This window comes from Macrosteles quadrilineatus, unplaced genomic scaffold, assembly GCF_028750875.1.
Source record: "Macrosteles quadrilineatus isolate MER2022 unplaced genomic scaffold, UCM_ALF_1.0 Scaffold_8__2_contigs__length_117827958, whole genome shotgun sequence".
NCBI lineage: Eukaryota > Metazoa > Arthropoda > Insecta > Hemiptera > Cicadellidae > Macrosteles > Macrosteles quadrilineatus.
This window is the reverse complement of record NW_026542601.1, coordinates 59,019,982-59,039,615: the sequence shown is the minus strand read 5'-3', so window position 1 is coordinate 59,039,615 and position 19,634 is coordinate 59,019,982. Positions and strand designations below refer to the sequence as shown.

At 35.0% G+C, this 19,634-nt stretch overlaps 1 protein-coding gene across 2 annotated transcripts in view; it reads right to left on the bottom strand.

Moving 5' to 3' along the window:
• LOC129001206 (nuclear receptor coactivator 2) overlaps nucleotides 1–19,634 on the bottom strand; it is a 277,483-nt gene that overhangs the window by 158,162 nt on the left and 99,687 nt on the right. Inside the window, exon 1 of one of the 2 annotated variants that reach the window (XM_054428422.1) lies at nucleotides 4,525–4,996. The exons of the other annotated variant lie outside the window; for it this stretch is intronic. Within the exon in view, the coding sequence (XP_054284397.1) occupies nucleotides 4,525–4,553 (29 nt within the window). The 5' untranslated portion in view covers nucleotides 4,554–4,996. Of the gene's footprint in view, nucleotides 1–4,524; nucleotides 4,997–19,634 lie in introns of those variants that run through there. 2 annotated transcript variants of the gene reach the window in all.

Here is a 19,634-nt window from a genome sequence, read left to right as displayed (position 1 = left end):
CGTGTTAACTACCTGGCCTGTGTATATTGTATACAGTGTTGTATAGCAGTGACGACACGTCGCGATACTATCGCAACCTTGGCAGCGCTGCCTATCGAAACTTTCACGTAGAACCTTGGCCCTATTCCGCCAAACCGCCGTCAGCCGCTACTGCACACGCCATGCCACCTGTTCTAGACATATGACTTATTGCATAGGATATTAACAATAACAATAGCCCCTCAACAAAAAATTAAAAAAATGAAGTTCTTTATACATTTGTATGCAATCAAATTATATATTATTTTCTGATATCACTTCGCTAAACATCGAGTCCCCAAACACCCCCTCCTCCATAGAAATCTCCCCTAAATAAATAATAGGCCTACAGTACCATATAAATCTCTTTGTGACAGACTCCTATCCTCTTATTAATATTCCCTTTCCGAGTAACGCAACACAGTTGTACGACATTTTAAATTGTGTTAGCCTAACGCAGACTAACTAAAAAGCAAACTGATGAGAAAAAGTCCGTTCGTTCCAGTGTCTTAACTGAAAAATAAATTCTCAAAGTTTACTTTATGTAAAAACCAACTGAGTAGGCAATAGTGTATGAAATTATTGGGTCGCCGGAAGACTGCCCTCCGGAAAACTACCCCCCCCCCCCAAAGCAGGTTCCTATGTCACATTGACGTCAGAGACCGGGGGGGCAGTTTTCCAGGCACGGACACTCAAATTTAGTTGTCAATCAGTTCTAGTCTAACCTAACCAACCAAACTTGCTGTAACATTTCGAAAATCTGTTTTATATTCAACACATGCCTTTTCTATTATCCAACGGAATTACTCGAATTAAAATTAAAATTACATAGCGTGATTTGTCTAAGGGGGGGGGGGGGGTAGTATTCCAGTCGCGGACACGGCTTCCATATTGGTTAGTTAGCAGATTTTGTGACGTCACGTTTCACCTGGGGGGGTAGTTTTCCGGAAGATAGTATTCCGCGTCCCCAAATTATTATTCACCACCTTCAATAAAATATTTTAAATTTGTAGTTTCATCTCTTCCGTGTTTTGTTCAAAGTGTTTTTCGTGTATAATTTAAATCTTCTGACGAACCCCACCATGAGAGATTTATTACTTTAAGACATTCTAATATGATGAAGTGGCCATTTTCCTACAGCACGAAACAGCTGTGGTTAATGGCTACAACCATGGAATAAATACCCCCGCCGCAGCAAACCTGCAGACTTAGCGAATTTCCATCTGCCTGATTAGATTTAAACTAAATTGTCTCCAAAAAGTTTTTTTAATGTAAAATATTAAAAGGTACTATGGTTTAGTAAGAAATTAATGTATTTTCCAAATTTGATCAAAATATGTTCATAAACAAGCAAACAACAACAGTTGACTTATTCTTCATAAGAATAACATGGGAATTTTAAAATTAAATTTTTTTTGAATTTTCTCCGTAACAATTAGGCGCATAATAACGCTTAAATATACTAAATTATTTGTTTTTTTAAGCTCTACAAAATGGTTTAAAAAGAAATTGTGAAATTTTGTGTTTTTAGGGTCAAAAATGGGAAAACCCTATTTTTACCCCATAAAACCCCCCATAAACCCCCGTTCCCATAGTCCGATCATGACTTTGTTGGCCCCATAACTTTGTTGAGATTTCCTATTAAAGTTTAGTTATCTGACGAAACGACATTTAGGACTAGTCAGGCGACTAAATGGACGGCCGTCCACTCGAGAAGATAATGGATTGTGATAAAGCGACCGCGGACAGCGATGGTGTGGAAGGCAGAGGCTGCATGCGACTAGAACTGCTTGACAACAACTTCATTAATTAATAACTTGACTGGTAACTTAATCGAATCACGATAATTTTAATCAGTCTAAAATTGCGCGATACATCTTATTTATTTAAGCCTAGTAAAATTGTAAGCTTAAGTACGTAGAGCTGTGGTAGGACTCTTCAACTAGTTTTGGGAGTAAATTTTTTGTCGAATCCATACAAAGAAAAAAGTTGTTTGAGTAGGCTATTGCAAAATATTTTTCTGTACACAATAGGCCTAGCTAAATAGGATTAAAAGTAGGCCTATGTAACCTAACCATCGTCGAAATGTCAAAATTTGTTTAAGAGGAGAAAATGATTGGAAAATACGCTGGGAAAGATCTAGATTAATTTCTTCTTGCGTTGTTAGAACGTATTCTATCACTTGTAAGCACAATGATAAGTTTTGAGTCAAATAAAATAAATTTACGATTTAAATTTAGTCTTGTTTCAGGTCCATTAACATATTGAACGTAATTACTGTGTATTGATTTACCAATCATTGAATTTGCTTGTAGTTGTCTGTGGAAATTTATATTGTTTCATGTATCATTTCAAGGAAAACCCAATAACGAAAGGTGGTGATGTTGTTGGAAGTTTAACAACAAAACTCATAGAAAAAAATTACTGTTTATTCTTCCGGACTTGTACTCTATACATGTTGCAGTGACCATCCGCCAAACTCTCTGAATAGTACAAGAAGACTACGGTAGGCCTAATCATCCGATTGTAATTTCCAAAACCTGTTTCGGTTTTGGCTCACGTAGGTACGGACATTGACTTTATTTTGGTGGCGTTTGAGGGCGCTGAAGTTGACCAAATGTCAGTTAAATGTCAGTTTCTCTTGTTTAAATGTAAATTTAAAATCCTTGCGATCTTTGATTATGCACTAAGCCTAGTACCAACTGACAAGCAATCGTTAGGAACTGAACCCACAGAATAAAGATTAGACAGAATGTTTTGGCGAAAATAGCCGGTTAAATAGCAATAACATAGCCTATCGTAACAGCGAAACGCCCTCTACAACAAACCGGGCAGAACTAACCTAATCGGAGATAAACATAGTAAGAACTAGGTATATTACTATACTAAGGGAGTATGTCGCATGTTTAGTCTAGGCCCTAGGTTATACCCACAAAGGTGGGCTAGGCAAGGTCCACAGGTGCAGTAGATTGCACTATCCATGTCGCTGGGGCCCTTCCTGCAGCTGTATTTACGTTATTGTGCCCCAGGGCGACGTCTGACGACAAGGATGAAGGGGGGGAGGGACAGGTGGTGAGGGGAGAGGAATGCCATGAGTTGAGAGGGACAGAGTGTGAGTACTGAGTCTAGCCCTAGCCTCTAGAGTTCGCGGAGCAAATCCGGCAATAGCAGCGCTTCGGACACTGTTAACAATTAACATTCTTCCTTAAACTATAGATGAAAGGAGTAGACAGGAGGAGGGTAGCAGTACAGTAGCACTCCTTTAACCTATGCTTAAACATTCTGTGCTCTCTGGCTTAAACATACCGTATACCCAAGTTCCTAGACTCTAAAATTGTAAAGCGTACAGTTACATTGCTTGGGGAAAAATCCAATATTTTCAAAATATTTTTTAGAAATAATGAAGCTTCTGCTGATAAAATCCCACACAATTTAAAAAAAAATGCATTACCAAAAATACATCGGTAACAACCACTGTACCGGTAACCATTTGCCGGTAAACGGGACGATTTGCCACTTGGAACCAAAGAGGTAACAAACCTAAATTTGTTCACTTATAAATCCTGGTGTTACCTAGTTAAGCGCCTACTACGAATCGAGAAATTTTACAAACACCATAAAGATCGATGACAACCCAATTAGTTTGTTTAGCAGCTTCAATAACAACAACCATCTCTTATCTTGTTTTTTCATGGACACCTATCCAATGTCTGCTTTATTGTAGCACCGACTTGACTCGTTTTCTTATATTATGTTATTCAAAGTAAATTGACGAACAAGTGCATACAATTTAATAATGTAAGAGACTGTTTATTATTTATCGATGATAACTAAGTAACTGTGTAAGAAAACTACTCCCAGTGCCTCATTATTTACTAGATGGGGGACCAATGGGTATAGCGGAAAGAAGATAGAATCAAATTCAAGTTTTCAGCATATCCTGCAAAATACGTACACCTACCTACTTTTGGCTGAGAAAACATGCAATAACTTACGTATCTATACTAAAATGAGCAACGTACACAACTGCACAAATAAAAGTCATAACACCCATTTTATGGAAGATTCAAAATACAGTACTGTAAGCCAATTTCAAACTTTTTCAAATCGTCTTCTATGTTTATCAAGTTTTCAAGTGAAATGTCGGCACAATAAACACTTAATTTCTTTAAAACAATCTACAGTAGATTCATTTTAGTTAACTACGTATTTTAATAGATTCTTAAGTTAGATACATCAATTCAAAATGTTTTATTTTAAGGGTTCTTAAGTTTTAATTGATAAGGATCTCGATGCCAGTGCGCCTTGGTCGTCATGGTATTTTAATAATTAGGCTAGTAAGAATATACTATACAATAAAACTCCTCGATAAACTTGCAAAAGACTATTACAATACTATTACTTTATTACTGGCAGCATAATTGATATTCCATTGTGACCTGTTTGTAATGCATTTTGAGATGAATGTGTCTTTTGAAGTGTAAAGATAACAATGTTTCGACTCACCCTGCATTTTCAGCGACCGCTGAGGACATGTGAGTTCCCTCATCGAAGATATCCTCCTCTGGATCCAATGTTGCGGGAAATCCAAGCAGCCTGGCAAACCACAACACTCACAACTTCACTGCACCACACAATTCAACTGACTAATCACAGCCCACTGATCACTTAGTTACGAATATCACACAGAACAGAGATTATTTAAGTACGGAGTTAAGTAAATGTGTTACTAAACTATCGAAGTCTTATCGCATATCAGATCGGAAACTATTCGATATCGCGTCGACGGTAGCCAGCGTCAAACATTCCGCGACATGTGACATAAACAAAATATTCCGTTCGTTCACACTCGCGCAGACAACGTCATCGTCGTCACTTCACTTCACTTGCGGTGTTCACTTGTTCGCGGGTCGCCAGTATCCATCGCGCATATATCGTCAACTGGTGCGTATTTTAGCGCGCACCATTTTCCAACTGGTCGAGGCTCTAGACGACGACGGCGGACGGCGGCGACAGACAGTTCTCGCCGCGTTCGGCCGCTAGGGGCGCCACTGGATTATCTCACGAGGAGGCGCGTGAGGTACGGCTCGCTGCCGACCGCAGACTTCGTAACATTGGCATTGTTGAACACACCGTTGCTGTCTGTGTGCATGAGCGATGATTCAAGATAGTGGAGTGTAATGTTTTTAACATAAATGTTTATAACAAAAACTGAAGTACAAAATAATTTGTCAATAACTTTCTGTTATTAACTTTTGTTAATGACTGCCGGATAATAACAAAAGTTAATTAACGTTATGTTATTAACTCCGGTGTAGACGCTCCTATACCGGGGCGTTTCTTTGTGCTGGGTGTGATTGCACATTAAAATTTCGTGATTTGTAATATGATTGTTTTTTCTGAATTACAGTAATATACTGTAAAAGCATCTGTCCACATCAATATCCTATTTTTTCTGAGTTAGCATACATGCTTTATTTTACTTAATGTTAAAATTGTTAATTAATTGTTATGTTATTTATTTATTTATTTATACATGCTAACGGCTTTGTCAATACATAGATAAAACACTCAGCAATAAATTTAATACTTAATAGAATACAAAAATTAATATAACAATGAATAAAGTTAACAAATAATATAAATATAACAAAGAACAAGTATAACAACAAATAAATTTAACAAAGAATGATGTTCATGATATGTCGTCCTCAGAGCAACTTTATTATAAAATCGCATTGTAAAACTCCGAATTATTTTCAATTAAAAAAACATCAAATCAATTGGTTATCACAGATTGAATGAGTAATTTATTACCATTATTGCTTATTTTTATACCATCAGCCCAGGGTTTACTGATTTTGGAGGTTTTTTCCCAATTTTATAAAAGATCTTGACAGAATACAATGTATTAAAATTTCATTGACTAGAGAGTTAAAATGAAGTATTTGAAATGAACGCAGAAACACATTTTACCATTCGACGCTACACAATATTGTTATAGTAGTTTACGAAACGATAAGGCTCGTACCTTGAATTTTCTACTCTTGTCGATAGCACTATTTACGCAAGTTGCGTACACTACTTAACCTACGACACTCTTTTTATTACAAAAAATCACTACTCATAAATTCTAGAAGATGTTTTCGTTTATAACCTCTCATTGCCACTGACGGTGATAACAAAACATTGTACCAAACACTCATATCACCACTCAACAATTAAATTGGCCTGAACAGCTGATTAGTTGAAGTTCGAATCATTAGAATTTTACTTCTTCTCTCTCAATGCTTGAACCTCATTGGCCCGTTACCCGTGTTGTTATTAGTAACTATGTTGTTATTAAAGTAAACAATGCTGTTATGTTATTTTCAATTCTAAGAGCTGAAATAAAACGGCTACTTTAAAAAACGGTCGTAGGTAAAAGTTATTATGCGACCTGCACTGCTGTACTACTTGCAAAGCTGTAAGTACTTTCATAAAACTTGCATTGAAGCCTTACATCCTAGTAAGCGACTGAGGTTATCATTCAAGTGAAGACTGACGAGAGTAAAGAGGTGCATCTTTACAAACTAACAATCAGAACGAGTATTAGTTAAAAAGGAGGCTTGAATAATGCTATTAAAGTACTTTAGTTATTTTGTACATACCATACCGTATTATTTGTGGATATTTTTATAAATTGTAAAAACGAGTAATTTATTCTTACACAATTAAATATAATTATCCATTTGTCCTATTTGAGTACCGAATTTATATACTTAAGTATAAACATGGTTTCATATAGCCTATAATAATTGTGTTTATATGGACTTTAATAGAAGGATGTTCATAAACTGCAATGTATTTTAAATAATAAATGCGATTTTGTCAAACTGTTAGCTACTATATTCTAATATAGAAAATGTTCCAATATGTGCTAGGCAATGAAACCCTAATGTTACATTGTACTTACTATTAACAGGCTACTATAACTACGTTTACCAGGTGGGTTTTATTACAGACGACACACAATGTAGCAATTTAATTAATGTACACAGTTAATGGATATGATAGTCTCAAAAGCAAATTTACGAGCGTAATTGAAATTCATTCATATTGGCAATTTCTGAAAATTTATATTAACCTATTTTGCGTGTTAGAGGGAAAATACTCAAAATTAGCCTTGTAAAATGTAAACATATTACAATGCCATATAATATGTCCGATTGAGGAAAGTATATAGTGTTAATAGTAAAAAAAACTACGTAATTTAATTGCTACAACTATAAGGTAAAGCTTCAAGATAACAAAAGGCTAGTAAGCAAACGAGCAATGTTAATAATCATTAGACATTGACGAAGAATAATTGTTTGCTAATTCATCAATTAGGATGATTAAAAATATCGGCAATTATAAATGATTTGCGATTGGAAAATTGCAGCAGTGTTTATAGGTAATTAGTTGTTACAATCCATCAAAACAAAACTAATTCCGCTAAATTAGATCTTAAATCGATGAACAGTTTTTGCTTGTTCCAACAATACACTTTTCATCCCTTTGAATATTGCCTTTTGTAAAGAGGTTGTAATTGTCGTTGAACAATCGTAAACATATTCGCATGGCAATCGATAATTAATCATAGTGATTGATTTTAAGATATCGCCGTAGCATTCTGCAAATTGAGAGATTTTAAGTCGACGTTTTGAAATGTATATATATATGTAAGCCGGTCCGTAAAAATTAAATTCTTCTAATATTCTTTGCTACATAAGAGTACAGTCAGTTTTGAAACGAGTAGGATGTAGTTGAAAACAGCCACAAGGGTGGGATGCCAATTAAAGATTTCTGTTGTATATACTAAAGTGTTGACCAAATTGAAACTAAAGGCCATCTAACAATAAACTATATCATATATCATATGTTTAGATGGAAAACTAAGAGTGAAAATAGAATTAATTGAGTTCTATACATAAAGCGCAGACTACAGCGCTGGTTCATAGTATGTCTATACTGTATTATATAGATGGATGTGTATTTCAATATCCAAAAGTAAATTTATATAATGATAATAAACAGGAGAAATATTTAGATTACCTTTGTCTAATCCATCAAGACAATAAATCTAAAAATATTAGATAATGTATTTACAAGTGAACCACGGTTTTTTTGTTACTCGGTCAAACTATAATCTGGCAATCGAAGTTTTTATCGTTGGAAGATTTGTTCTCACAATAATCATCCAGATGCTTTTCCCCAATTACGCGAAAGCCCGTGTGTAGGTAACAAGCTTACATTGTTGTTTTATCCAGCAACTTCCGCGGGCTGAAATAAATAATGCAGCGAACGTGGAGCCAGCAAAACCTCGGGATGAAGGAACAGCCTACAGATCCGCGTGTTTATATGGTAATGCTATCTGACGAGGATTACTGACTGGTGTGATTGTTTGGCGACTAAACCGATGTAGCCAGAAAACAGGACTGAGAAAACAGGAAAAGGATAAAAAAAAATTAAAGTAGGGCTTTAGCGAACCTGTTGTATTTCCTACATTTCTTATATTGCCAACTAAAGCCTCTAATCATTGCTTATTCATTTTGATATTACCATTGACTATATACCATAAGCATTATGGTATATAACTAAGTCAATGATATTACCATAGCGTATAAATGACATACCTCTAATCATTTGCTCATTTGTTTTGATATTACCGTAGATTATAAATGACGCATTCGAATGTTAGAATAAATCTTTTTGTAAGATTAGGATTGCAATTTGTCATTCCAACATACTTCATGTTGTTAGCCTCCGGATCACTGGTATACATAGTTTTCTCAAATGGGATGAAAACATACTTTTTCACACATGTCAGCTGCACTTTTATTCAACTGGAGCTTGCCTATTCAATTCCATTTAACTTATCGCTGTCTTTACATCTGCCATTGTCCAGAATAGTTGGTCTTGCAGGATACAGAGGCAGCTAGGCAGAATGGCAGACTGAGGAGCAAAAAGTATAACTAACATGAACAGAGCGGCACGGCGAGGCCGAGGAAAAACAGTGGCGCGAATCAGACAGCCGGAGCCGAGAGGGAACATCTAGGGTTTGGACCGTTCCCGTGCATTGGTGTTGGGACGGAATACAACAACAGATAAATTGTTAGGTATGGCAAATAGATTGGGTTTAGGGAACAATAATTTATTCTACCATACAACTACAGTGTTGGCAAAACGGGAGTGCCGATGGAGACCAGGTCAAGTACCTTAAAACGCACGCACCCCTCAGGTCTCCATCGGCACTCCCGTTTTGCCAACACTGTAAATGGTCTGAAAATCGTTCATCACCCCTACACTACTGTCAGTGGACCGAAGGGCAGTTGTTTTCTGATAATGTCCAAACAACTGTAATATTTTACACGGTAACGATAATAAAATATATTACTGATAATCGAGAAAAGTTGTAACGGAAAATTTAGGTACAGAAAGGTATGCAAGCATAAAATGTGAAGTAGTGTACGAAAATCTTAATTTATTTTTATTAAATTTCAAACTTTTTTTTAGAACTTGTGTTGGCTCTTGACCGGCAAAAATTTTGCGAGAACCTTATGCCTAATCTGTCAGTAAGAATATTTACTAAACACAAAATGATTCTGCAAGTCAGTTAAGGGAATTTCAAATTTGCCTTTGCTATCAGTTTCTGCTCATAGCGAGTGGATGTAATCCAACTCGTTGAACCAGAGGAATGCTGACCAAGAACTATCAGCACAACTACGTCAGCGAGTGCAGAGGAAATCAGTATCGAGTGGCAATCAGCGCAGCAACTGCATACGAGCTTCTGAGAACCTAATGATGTTTGACGGAGCGGAATATTTAGTGATGCACTGATGTAGATCCGTAAATATGGAAATAAAGAGAATACTAGGAATGAACTAAGACTTGTGTATGTTCTACTTGTAAAGAATTTCAAGCTGAATTTTAAGGTCCTGGAGTATTTTTTATATGACTGTCGTAGGAACCTCAGAATCCAAAATAACATCGAAAGTCGGACTCTCTGTCTCACATAGTGTTCTGATACAGAATAAATATTTAATTCTAGATTTCTTGTTTATGGATATATATTGATTAACATAAGCAAATATTATTATTAGATGTGTTCCTCTGATAAGGCAACAAAAATACTCATTAAACTAATGTTATTTGGTATGGAAATAATATTTACATTCAAAGGAGTTGGTGAGAGAATTATAAACCTGTAATTCGGTGATAAAACTGCATTGATACACATTGACTCAAATGCCAACTACTGTACATAAACGGTAAAGAGAACTACATGATCTCTGTAAGAATTTATACTATTACGACTAAATTAATTGATGTAAGAAATTTTGTTAGTTTTGAGATTAGTTATGCATGGAAAGAAAGTGATTAAAACATTATCACTGGTATAATAGAGGGACAATTTCTATTCGTAAAATAATTAAATGACATAGTCTATTCATAGCGATGTGTACAATCACAAATTGATCATTCTAAAATCGTCATACAGTATTATCTGTAACTTCCTAATGGTATGAGCACTTTACAGAATCACGAAACAACAATCCAGTGTTTAAAACAGATGTCACAAGATTATCATGGGATGAAAACGTATATGACAAAAAGCTTGTCATAAGTTATGAGTGTATAAATCATCCAACGTAAATAAATATTGAGAGTGTATTATAAGCAGTTATTAATGTTGTCAAACTCGGCTGCGAAGACAGATGAATAAAAGATGGCCATCAACATACGCAGCGAGCTGATATATCACTGAATATACGCAGTCGCAGGTATAATTCCGGCTGTTACTTATCACTATGTATGCTCATTCTGTATCTCTACTGTTTATTGATGATGTCGTCATCGCTCAGTGTCGTCGGAGACAGTCTGTACATCAGTTGGGCCTGTCACGGATCAAGGTCCGAACTGGGCAAACGTTATGTTTTAAAACTTAAATCATGCTGATGTGAAGTATCAAAATGATAGGTTTTGAGTCCAGCAAAACACACCCTATGTAAGCCTAAATTTCAATAGGTACTATGACGTAGACTAATCCTTTGTCGACATTATTTTTCCCAAGCTAATTTAATCACACATTACAGGTGGTAAACATTAAAGCTACTATTAAACTTTACTGTATTCATTACAAGACGCAGCATCCGTTAATATGTTAATGGCGGGAGTGTTAAATCGTAATCTTTTAACATTCACTTTGTGTTTATATATTTACAATCCTACCATGACTTAAGTATCGTATTGTTAGTGAAAGACACTCAAGCGACTTGCAAATAACACATAAACTGTACATTCGCGCATACGAAACCCGAGATTATAAACAGTCTGTTTTGGTGGAGGATTTCGTTTCGACATCCCAGTAATCAGGCAGGTAATTGTGCAATTTTGTTGGTTCACAAGTATGTCCACGTAAAAATTCAATTGAAAACTCCGTTCTTCTGTTTCACTATACTGTATCTGTATCTTCTCGTATGTGTAATAGGAATTTCAATCATTTACTGTATTGCAATTCCCATGTACATAATTCAGCAGACTACTCCAACTATACAGTCTACTTATTCACATATAACACCGAAATTATTCTTTTCAGTAGTACTATTACACGCAACATTACACAGCGTTGATGCTCAGCGCCGCACGCCGCGCCGAATCAGTTCGAGTATTATTTTATAACCAGACTGACGTCACCATAGTGACATCACTACAAACGACTTCCCATTACACAAGTTACACATAACTTACTCATACTGTGTAGATTGATACAGTCTGCAATGCAGATGAGCCGTATATTTGGAAACCACTCACACACGCACACGCACACTTATCACGTGATCTGCATTATTTACACTGGGCCAAATAAATGGGTCACCTACGTAACCTGTCTTCCTCGGGAAACTTTCCTTCAATGGACTTGTAGATCGATAACTTATGGGAATTGGTAACAATGATAACGTTGACTGTGTGTTGCATATTATGGTGTTATACGGTATATTTTACCATGGATAAAAAATACTACCTTAGTAGATTTCTCATCCTTATAGATCAGCTGAAGACAATTTTATTGTTAGTTCTGTCCGGTGCACTGTATAGATCGTGTTCTGTTTACAATTGTTTCTTGTTATTTCAATCATTTAAAACATCGTTAAAAAAACCAACCTAATAATAAACAATAACTCGTCAAATTCAAGTGTGAGTAGTGTGATATTAAATTTAGACACTCAATCAGAATGGTAAAGCTTTCACCACGTTTAGGATGAAAATAAACGTAGTTGAATCGAGCCAATTAAATCTCACTATCACAACCTGTTTACGTTAGCGCAACAAACAAAGAGCCATTGATAACAAGTACAGAATGTGCACACCTAAAATATTGTAATATTGACCTCGTGCTAAGTGTGAAAAGTGGTTCCGATAAGTAGCTTCCAAATTCCTCCACCACCTAATGCAATGGCGTCACTGTATCTATGTCGTGGGATACAAATACACATACACTCTCCACAACAGTGTAAACGTAAAAGCCTCTCGTGGGCTGAAACAGTCACGACAAGCCCTCGTAAAATGCTTTCTGAGGAACCTCTTTGTTTTATTGTCCATTTTATCACTTCACTCTGCCCCAAGTTCCTCAAGATTCGCCCTCCTCTCTCCATTACACCCAGTTCACTTGGATTTTATTTTATGCGATTACAGTATAAACTTGGCCTCAATTTGTTTTTCGTGACCTTTTACAATTGCTTGCTTGAAATTTTTGTAAAGTTTAAGCATTTTGGAGTTTAAGTACAGTATAAACTCTTAATTAGGTATGTTTAAAGAATCACTTGGAGCACTGGATTTAATAACAATATGAGCAGTAGATATGCGGAATTCTATCGATAGGATATTCAGTACTTCACGAATATAATAGTAGAAAGTACAATTTAGATACATATAAATGGATCGGGAGTTTATACAAAAATAAGCATAACGTTATTAGTCTTTGATTGGTCTTTTGATTAAAGTTTTCTTTTGGCGAGTTTAAATGCTGTGTAATTGTGACTGATCTTGCTGTTTTAGGCACTTGCTCACCTGAGGACGGAACCAGACTTCATATCCCAAAACGTTAATAACGTCATGAACCCTTTGTGGAATTTTTAACTCCTGATAGAAAATGTCCGAATCAATCCTTTAAATGGCTAGATTAAGTCCTTAGACTTATAGTGGATAAACTCTGTAGTAATATAACACAGTATAGTAATGACGTCATTGTATTCTGTGAAAATAACATTTGAACCTACAATATAGCAGAGCCTACTATTCATCCAGCCCTGCATGGACTTACACAAGGGCTGAATCTGATATAAATCACAACCACATCTGCCCCTCCCCCACCCCCTCAACAAACGTCACCTGTTGTGTGTTATGCTACACCAGATGTTCCTTCTCACACCTACGCTGTAGTCTATCACCTGCCCCCTAGCTCAAACCCGGGGCATTTAAACATTTGTTCAAGTAAAAAGGTGAAAAATATTTTAGTTGGGAAGAACATGTACACGGATATCATGTTTGAGAGTAAACAGCGCATGTGTGATAAGCTATTGAAAAAATATAAGTTCGGTTAGTTTTGAAATTAAACACAGCAAAGTAGAGAGGCGGTCATCCATTACTTCTTTAATTTTTCTATTACTTATGATCTCAAATTGGAATTTTTGTTTCATAATTACTGCAGATAACAAGTCTGTCATATTTCAACTTAACAAAAAGATATCTCACTGTAATTCTAACAAAAGCTAAAAACTAAAATGTGTCATTGTAACTGTTGTAATTGATCAACAATTGTCAAATTTGCCAGCGCAATAAAGATTTGTTCGTCGCATCTGTAATTGCAATATAGGACAATGTTTCCATTTAAAATAGTCATTGCTACTGTCGTACCTGAACAGAAAACGATACAATTTGTCAGCACCATTTACGTATTCTGATAAATTATGTTAAAACCACGTTACAGTCATATCAAAGCAAAAACACCAGCATTCGTCAATATCCTAACCATACCTGGACAGAATATATTGTCAAATTTGTTCATAGTGATTGCAGTACCTGATCAAGAATCGCCAAGAGTCTTATCTCAAATGTAATAGGACGTAGATAGGAATGTAGTATTCGTGTTTTTTTTACTCAAATACAACCATCAATATTCTGTCCTATGTAAGCAGTCCTGCCTCGCCCAGATTTCCAAATATCGATATTTTGCGACTAAATCCTTCAACACCTAATGAAATTTCCTTCAAGAAAAATCACTTAACCTATCAAACCTGCCGTACTTTTCCGCCAGATGTCTGTTCGGTAAGTCACATGGTTTCGCCATTCTCACCTTGGCATTTCCACATTAATTGCACAGTATTCAGCCACCTTGTCCTGTGTACAATCCACCTGTCACAGTCGTCGTCGAAATTAACTGAGACCATTTCACGTTCAAGGTGAATTCCATATCGAAGTTGTCACTTAACTCACACCTTCCTAAGAAACCACCATTTGTCGGGATCTAGATATTTCTGCAAGGTTGGGTATGACAGATGATTTAACTGTATATCCTTAAAATCAGTTTGTCAAGTGACTAAGATACTTGCCACTGTCTCAACTTCAATTCTTCACCACGCAACTTTGGGTGCATCACTGGAAAATAAATTGGCGAATGGCTAAACTTATCACTAATTTCCAACGTGACGGAACAGCTTTACCGATTACCTTATCATATTGCTGTCAAGACCTATCCCCGTGGGTGGTCAGTCCATCAGCAACCCTAGACTCTGGCTGTATAACACCTGGATGAGAATTAATCTGTACACAAAGACTGCCATCTGAGCCGATCTATCATCTCCCCAAAAACCCTCCCTTGGAATGCGACCCATTGGTCCATTGGCAAAAAAACACAATCCATTTCACCATAGTCTGATAATGCGTAAGTAAAAGAAAATATTTAGGAAAAAAGTAAATAGTTTAGGTCCCAAGCGGTAACTTTACAGGCGTTCCAACAACACATCTGTAGTAGTTTAAAATGTTCTTTCCTTTGCATTATATAAGTTATTAGTTTTTAAATTGCATTTAGTAATAATACAATTATATGAATTTATACTGTGTTTTACCAACAGAATGGAAACATAATCCATTTCAGGTGGATGAATTGTTTAAAATAAACATGAAGATTATAGTTAAATTTGAAAACCATTTAGTTTTAATTATAACATTACCGTAAGTTATCCCTAGTATTACGCTACATAAGCTGCTCTGTTTTCATTACTGCACCGGTATTAAAGAACAGTCGTACTGTGTAATTATTGTTTCTGATTATGGTTTAAAATCGTTACACGTATTAGCACGTTAATGGTCAGTTCGAAATTAACAAATACTGTATAGCGATAATTTCTTTTGAAGAAAGGAATATGAATCTAGAGTTCAGTACTCTGCTATTAAAAACGGGACAGGAAAAAACACATTCATCTAAGAAATTGATTAATAAAACCTTTTAGAATTCAATCTACAATAAGAACATTAAAAAAATGTCGAACGACGTTCTAGTAGACTCTGTTGGACAGTTGGACACACTTATCAGCTGATATAATCCACACAATGGAAACATCTCAAGTGTGGTAACAAGTGGAAAGTTTCGGAGACAAGTAACAAGGTAGTGCCCGGATATTAGACCTGATTATGTATGACGATTGTGTACTTTTACGCTGCGTATTGAAATTGTATTCAGATCTAGAGGAAACTATGGTAAAAAATCTACATATATTAAATGTAATAGTTCTTGCGTTGAGTCGACATAGTTTGTCCGGAAGTAAAATCGTAACAAGATAAATTGGTAGAAGTGACGTGTTCTTTTTTTATTCCGGTAGTTAAAGGTTCTGTCGTAAGAATAGTCGTTTCTGGACTTAATGGTCAATTATCATTTTCATTTTAGTTTTAGAGCGGCTGGTTATATAGGACTAGTCAATCAGACCTACCAGAACTCAGTGTTTCAAAGCCTTATGCTGCTGTTCAAAATACCGATAAAATAAAATGAATATTCCTCTCAAAGCCAACGGGGACATTCTACGAATCTACGTAATGAGAAACATTCTCGTCCATTCAACAGTTTAATTTATATTATAAATTACCATTAACAGGGTATTTTTTTTACAAAATAAACATCAAGTGGTTATTTTGGTTCGAGATAACTGAGACAAATCCGCATTCATAAAAATAGCAATATAAAAAAACTCCCGTTTTTAATAGAAGATTCATAAAAAATAAGCTAAAAAATATATCGATAGAGTAAAGCATTGCACTTTCCGAACTGCATACCATTATATCCACCTGCTTCTCTTTAATTGATTTGCAAATGAATTTAATTAAATCGTAATTTTAAACTCACTCCAGACAATATGAATTTTAATGTATTACTTATTCAATCACGTTTCTATGGGAAAACTATTAAAAAATTAAATATACTTAACAAGCATTTTACAGTCCCATAGTACTGGATTAACTACAAGACTACTTAATAAAATAAGTTTAGAAGATAGGCAATTACAAAGAATTTCACTTTTAAGCGGGATTAATATACGTGATTACTTTCATTAGGCTATATTTTTTAAGAAAGCAATGTTCAAAATAGTTAGACAAATTTTAAAACTCATTATTATTATAACAAATAATTTAATTAGATCGAAACCTGTGAAGTGAATCAAATCCAAATAAATCTACACTGAAAATACCGCACTCAATCTTATATAATCTCTTGAGGGATAAGCGAGTTTAAGTACCAATCAAAAAGCAAATCAACTTAATGTTTCAACCTCTATAAAACTTTTACGAATCTGGCAATTAAAGATACAAAAATTCCAATAAAAACCGAGGTTAACTGGAATAAATTACGGAAGAGAAACTCAACCAAACCAAATTTAATTCTACTACGTTTTAGCAACAGATCACATATTGTTCCTGTGTAATATAGAGCACCCAAACAACAATAAACCAAAAGCACAGACTGATATTCCTAACAAAAACATTGTTAAACTAACAACCAGGTTGCGCCAAATACGCGAGACGCTGTGCAATGTTTTTGTACAGCGCACTGCCGCAAGCTACACATGTAATTTGTCTGTAATACAAGCACACGACAACAAAATAATGGAATACCAAATAGACAACGTGTGTTTTTTAAATATAAAACAAACATTTAACTGGAAGACGTCACATTAACTATGTAGTTTACACAATTTTTATTGATTTCTTTGGTCGTAATTTCTGTACCAAGTTGGATCGATTCCAAACCAAGATAATAATCAATCAATCAATCAATCAATGATGAATTAGAAACTATTATGGAAAAGCAAAAACATAACGTCATATTTATTTAAGACATTAAACACATTTTAGTCGCCTTTACTAGCTAAACGAGACCAACATCAATGCAAGACCAAACAGTGAGTAAACGAAACTGGCAGAACCCCGAGAATCCCAAATCAGACACAACTTATGATCATCAGATCCTTGTTGTAGCATTATTCATTCATCAGATGATCGTTTTCTAGGACCATCGTGTCGAGTATATTTAGACTGCGATCACAATAAATAACGGAGCTGCTTCAAATACGCGCCAGCAAAATACGTCTACGCCACTTCCAAGGATACAATAAATTAGACAAATTGATTTACATAAAGAATAGTTGCGAAAATTAATCAATAAAGGGGAAAACACAAAACGCATGAATAGTAGCCTATATAATGAGTAAAAATATCGACTCTTAAAACTGGATATAGAATTAAGATTGTCCATAAAGAAAATGAACGTTGGGTTTAGGTTTAATATTTTATCGAATGGTAAAAATATCAAACTATATGGAGTGTCAAAAAAAATGTTTACATTTTGTTCGAATAGGGAATATAGTCGACTATCATTTTACAGGTTTATGACAAAACTAAACAATCGACATAAATAAGATAAAAATAACGCACCACTAATAACAAAATGACGCCCTAAAACGATTCAAATCCAATTAACCATGAGGGGGGCTAAAAAGTAGCTTGAACCCCCTCCCCCAAACGATTTGAGAAATGTTTCATTGATAAGAATGCAAAGTTTAACACATTGAAACGATGTTATGCAATAGTGTTTTTGAAAATGTATATACATATGTTTACCATTATCTAAAATAAAACAAGAGATATAAGTGCAAAATTAAAATCAGACAAAAATCCAAAACGTATGTGTAGATTACATTGCAAAAATAAAAAAATAAAAACTAAACCTGTTATAAATAGATTTTGGTTTTGTACTTGACTTGTCACTGTGTTATTTTCAACGCCACAATCACTCTCTATTATATCATCTCTATCATCTTAGTTTGACATCTATTATATCATCGCTCTATATCACTCCTTATTTCGTAAGGGCTATTCCTAAGCTATTGCTTCACACACGCTAGTATTGTAGCCTTATAGTGAAAAACAGGTTTCATGGTGTCTGCATATACTAAATCCGCCTCTTAATTGGAAGCTGTAGAGTTTGTGCGTATGCAAAACACCCGTGTGGAGTTAATTAGCTCCAACGGAGACAAAAATTTGTTTAACATTCGCAGATCCTGCATTTAGTTAAACCATACGCAAATGTGTCATTTTAACTCAAATAAACGAGAAATATTCTAGAACATGCGTATTTGATGACGACCTAAAATACGTGCGACGACACACTAATTCTGGATTAAACACTCATAACTACGCAACCAGGATGGTTTTAATGCGTGGGATCAAAAGCTTTAACACTAGTAGTCAAATTCTTAGAAAGGAAGTAACAAAATATTCCGAACGCTATACATATCTCGGGGCAAATAAGAAACTATTTTGAGTTATTTATGTTCGTCTATGCTGTTCATGCAATTCAATTTATTTAAAAAATAAGCAAGCATTTATTCGCTTATATGCTTTGTGAAAAGTATTAATCGAGAACAACGCATATCGAAAAATGCCTGACCTCAGGGTGGCATTTTCCGACAAACTCCAAGACCACATAAACAGAATTTAAACCATTTATAATAGAAAATATAAATATTTTAAAAACTGCTTACTTACCAACTTCAGCATAGAATAACTTTTAGAATATTTGAATCGTATTCTATCGTACCTGAAACAAGGAGAAATGTTTGTAAAGAATGGTGCACAAGCTACACTTTAAGTTATTTATATGTAGAAAAAGGATCGAAAAAGGTGAAACAAAACAGACAAAATGCGTTTATCATAAACGTATTTTATGTATTTACTATCTAGCCTTAATTAAAAAGACTCAATTTTGCCACAAGCTTTGTCAATTTAGACGATTCCTGGTGCATAAATAAACTTTTACAGGACACTTTATGAGTAAATGTTTGACATAAATGTTTATGTAAATGTTTATGAGTAAATGTTTGACATCGAAAACTATTTTTTGTATATAAATTACAATTGATACGTTCGATCACTCATAGCATTACAATTTGTTATTATACAATATCATGAAAGCCACACAATAAAAATTACACCATTATAAAAACACGAACGAATTAGAACGAGCTAGACGAAGAATTTTAATA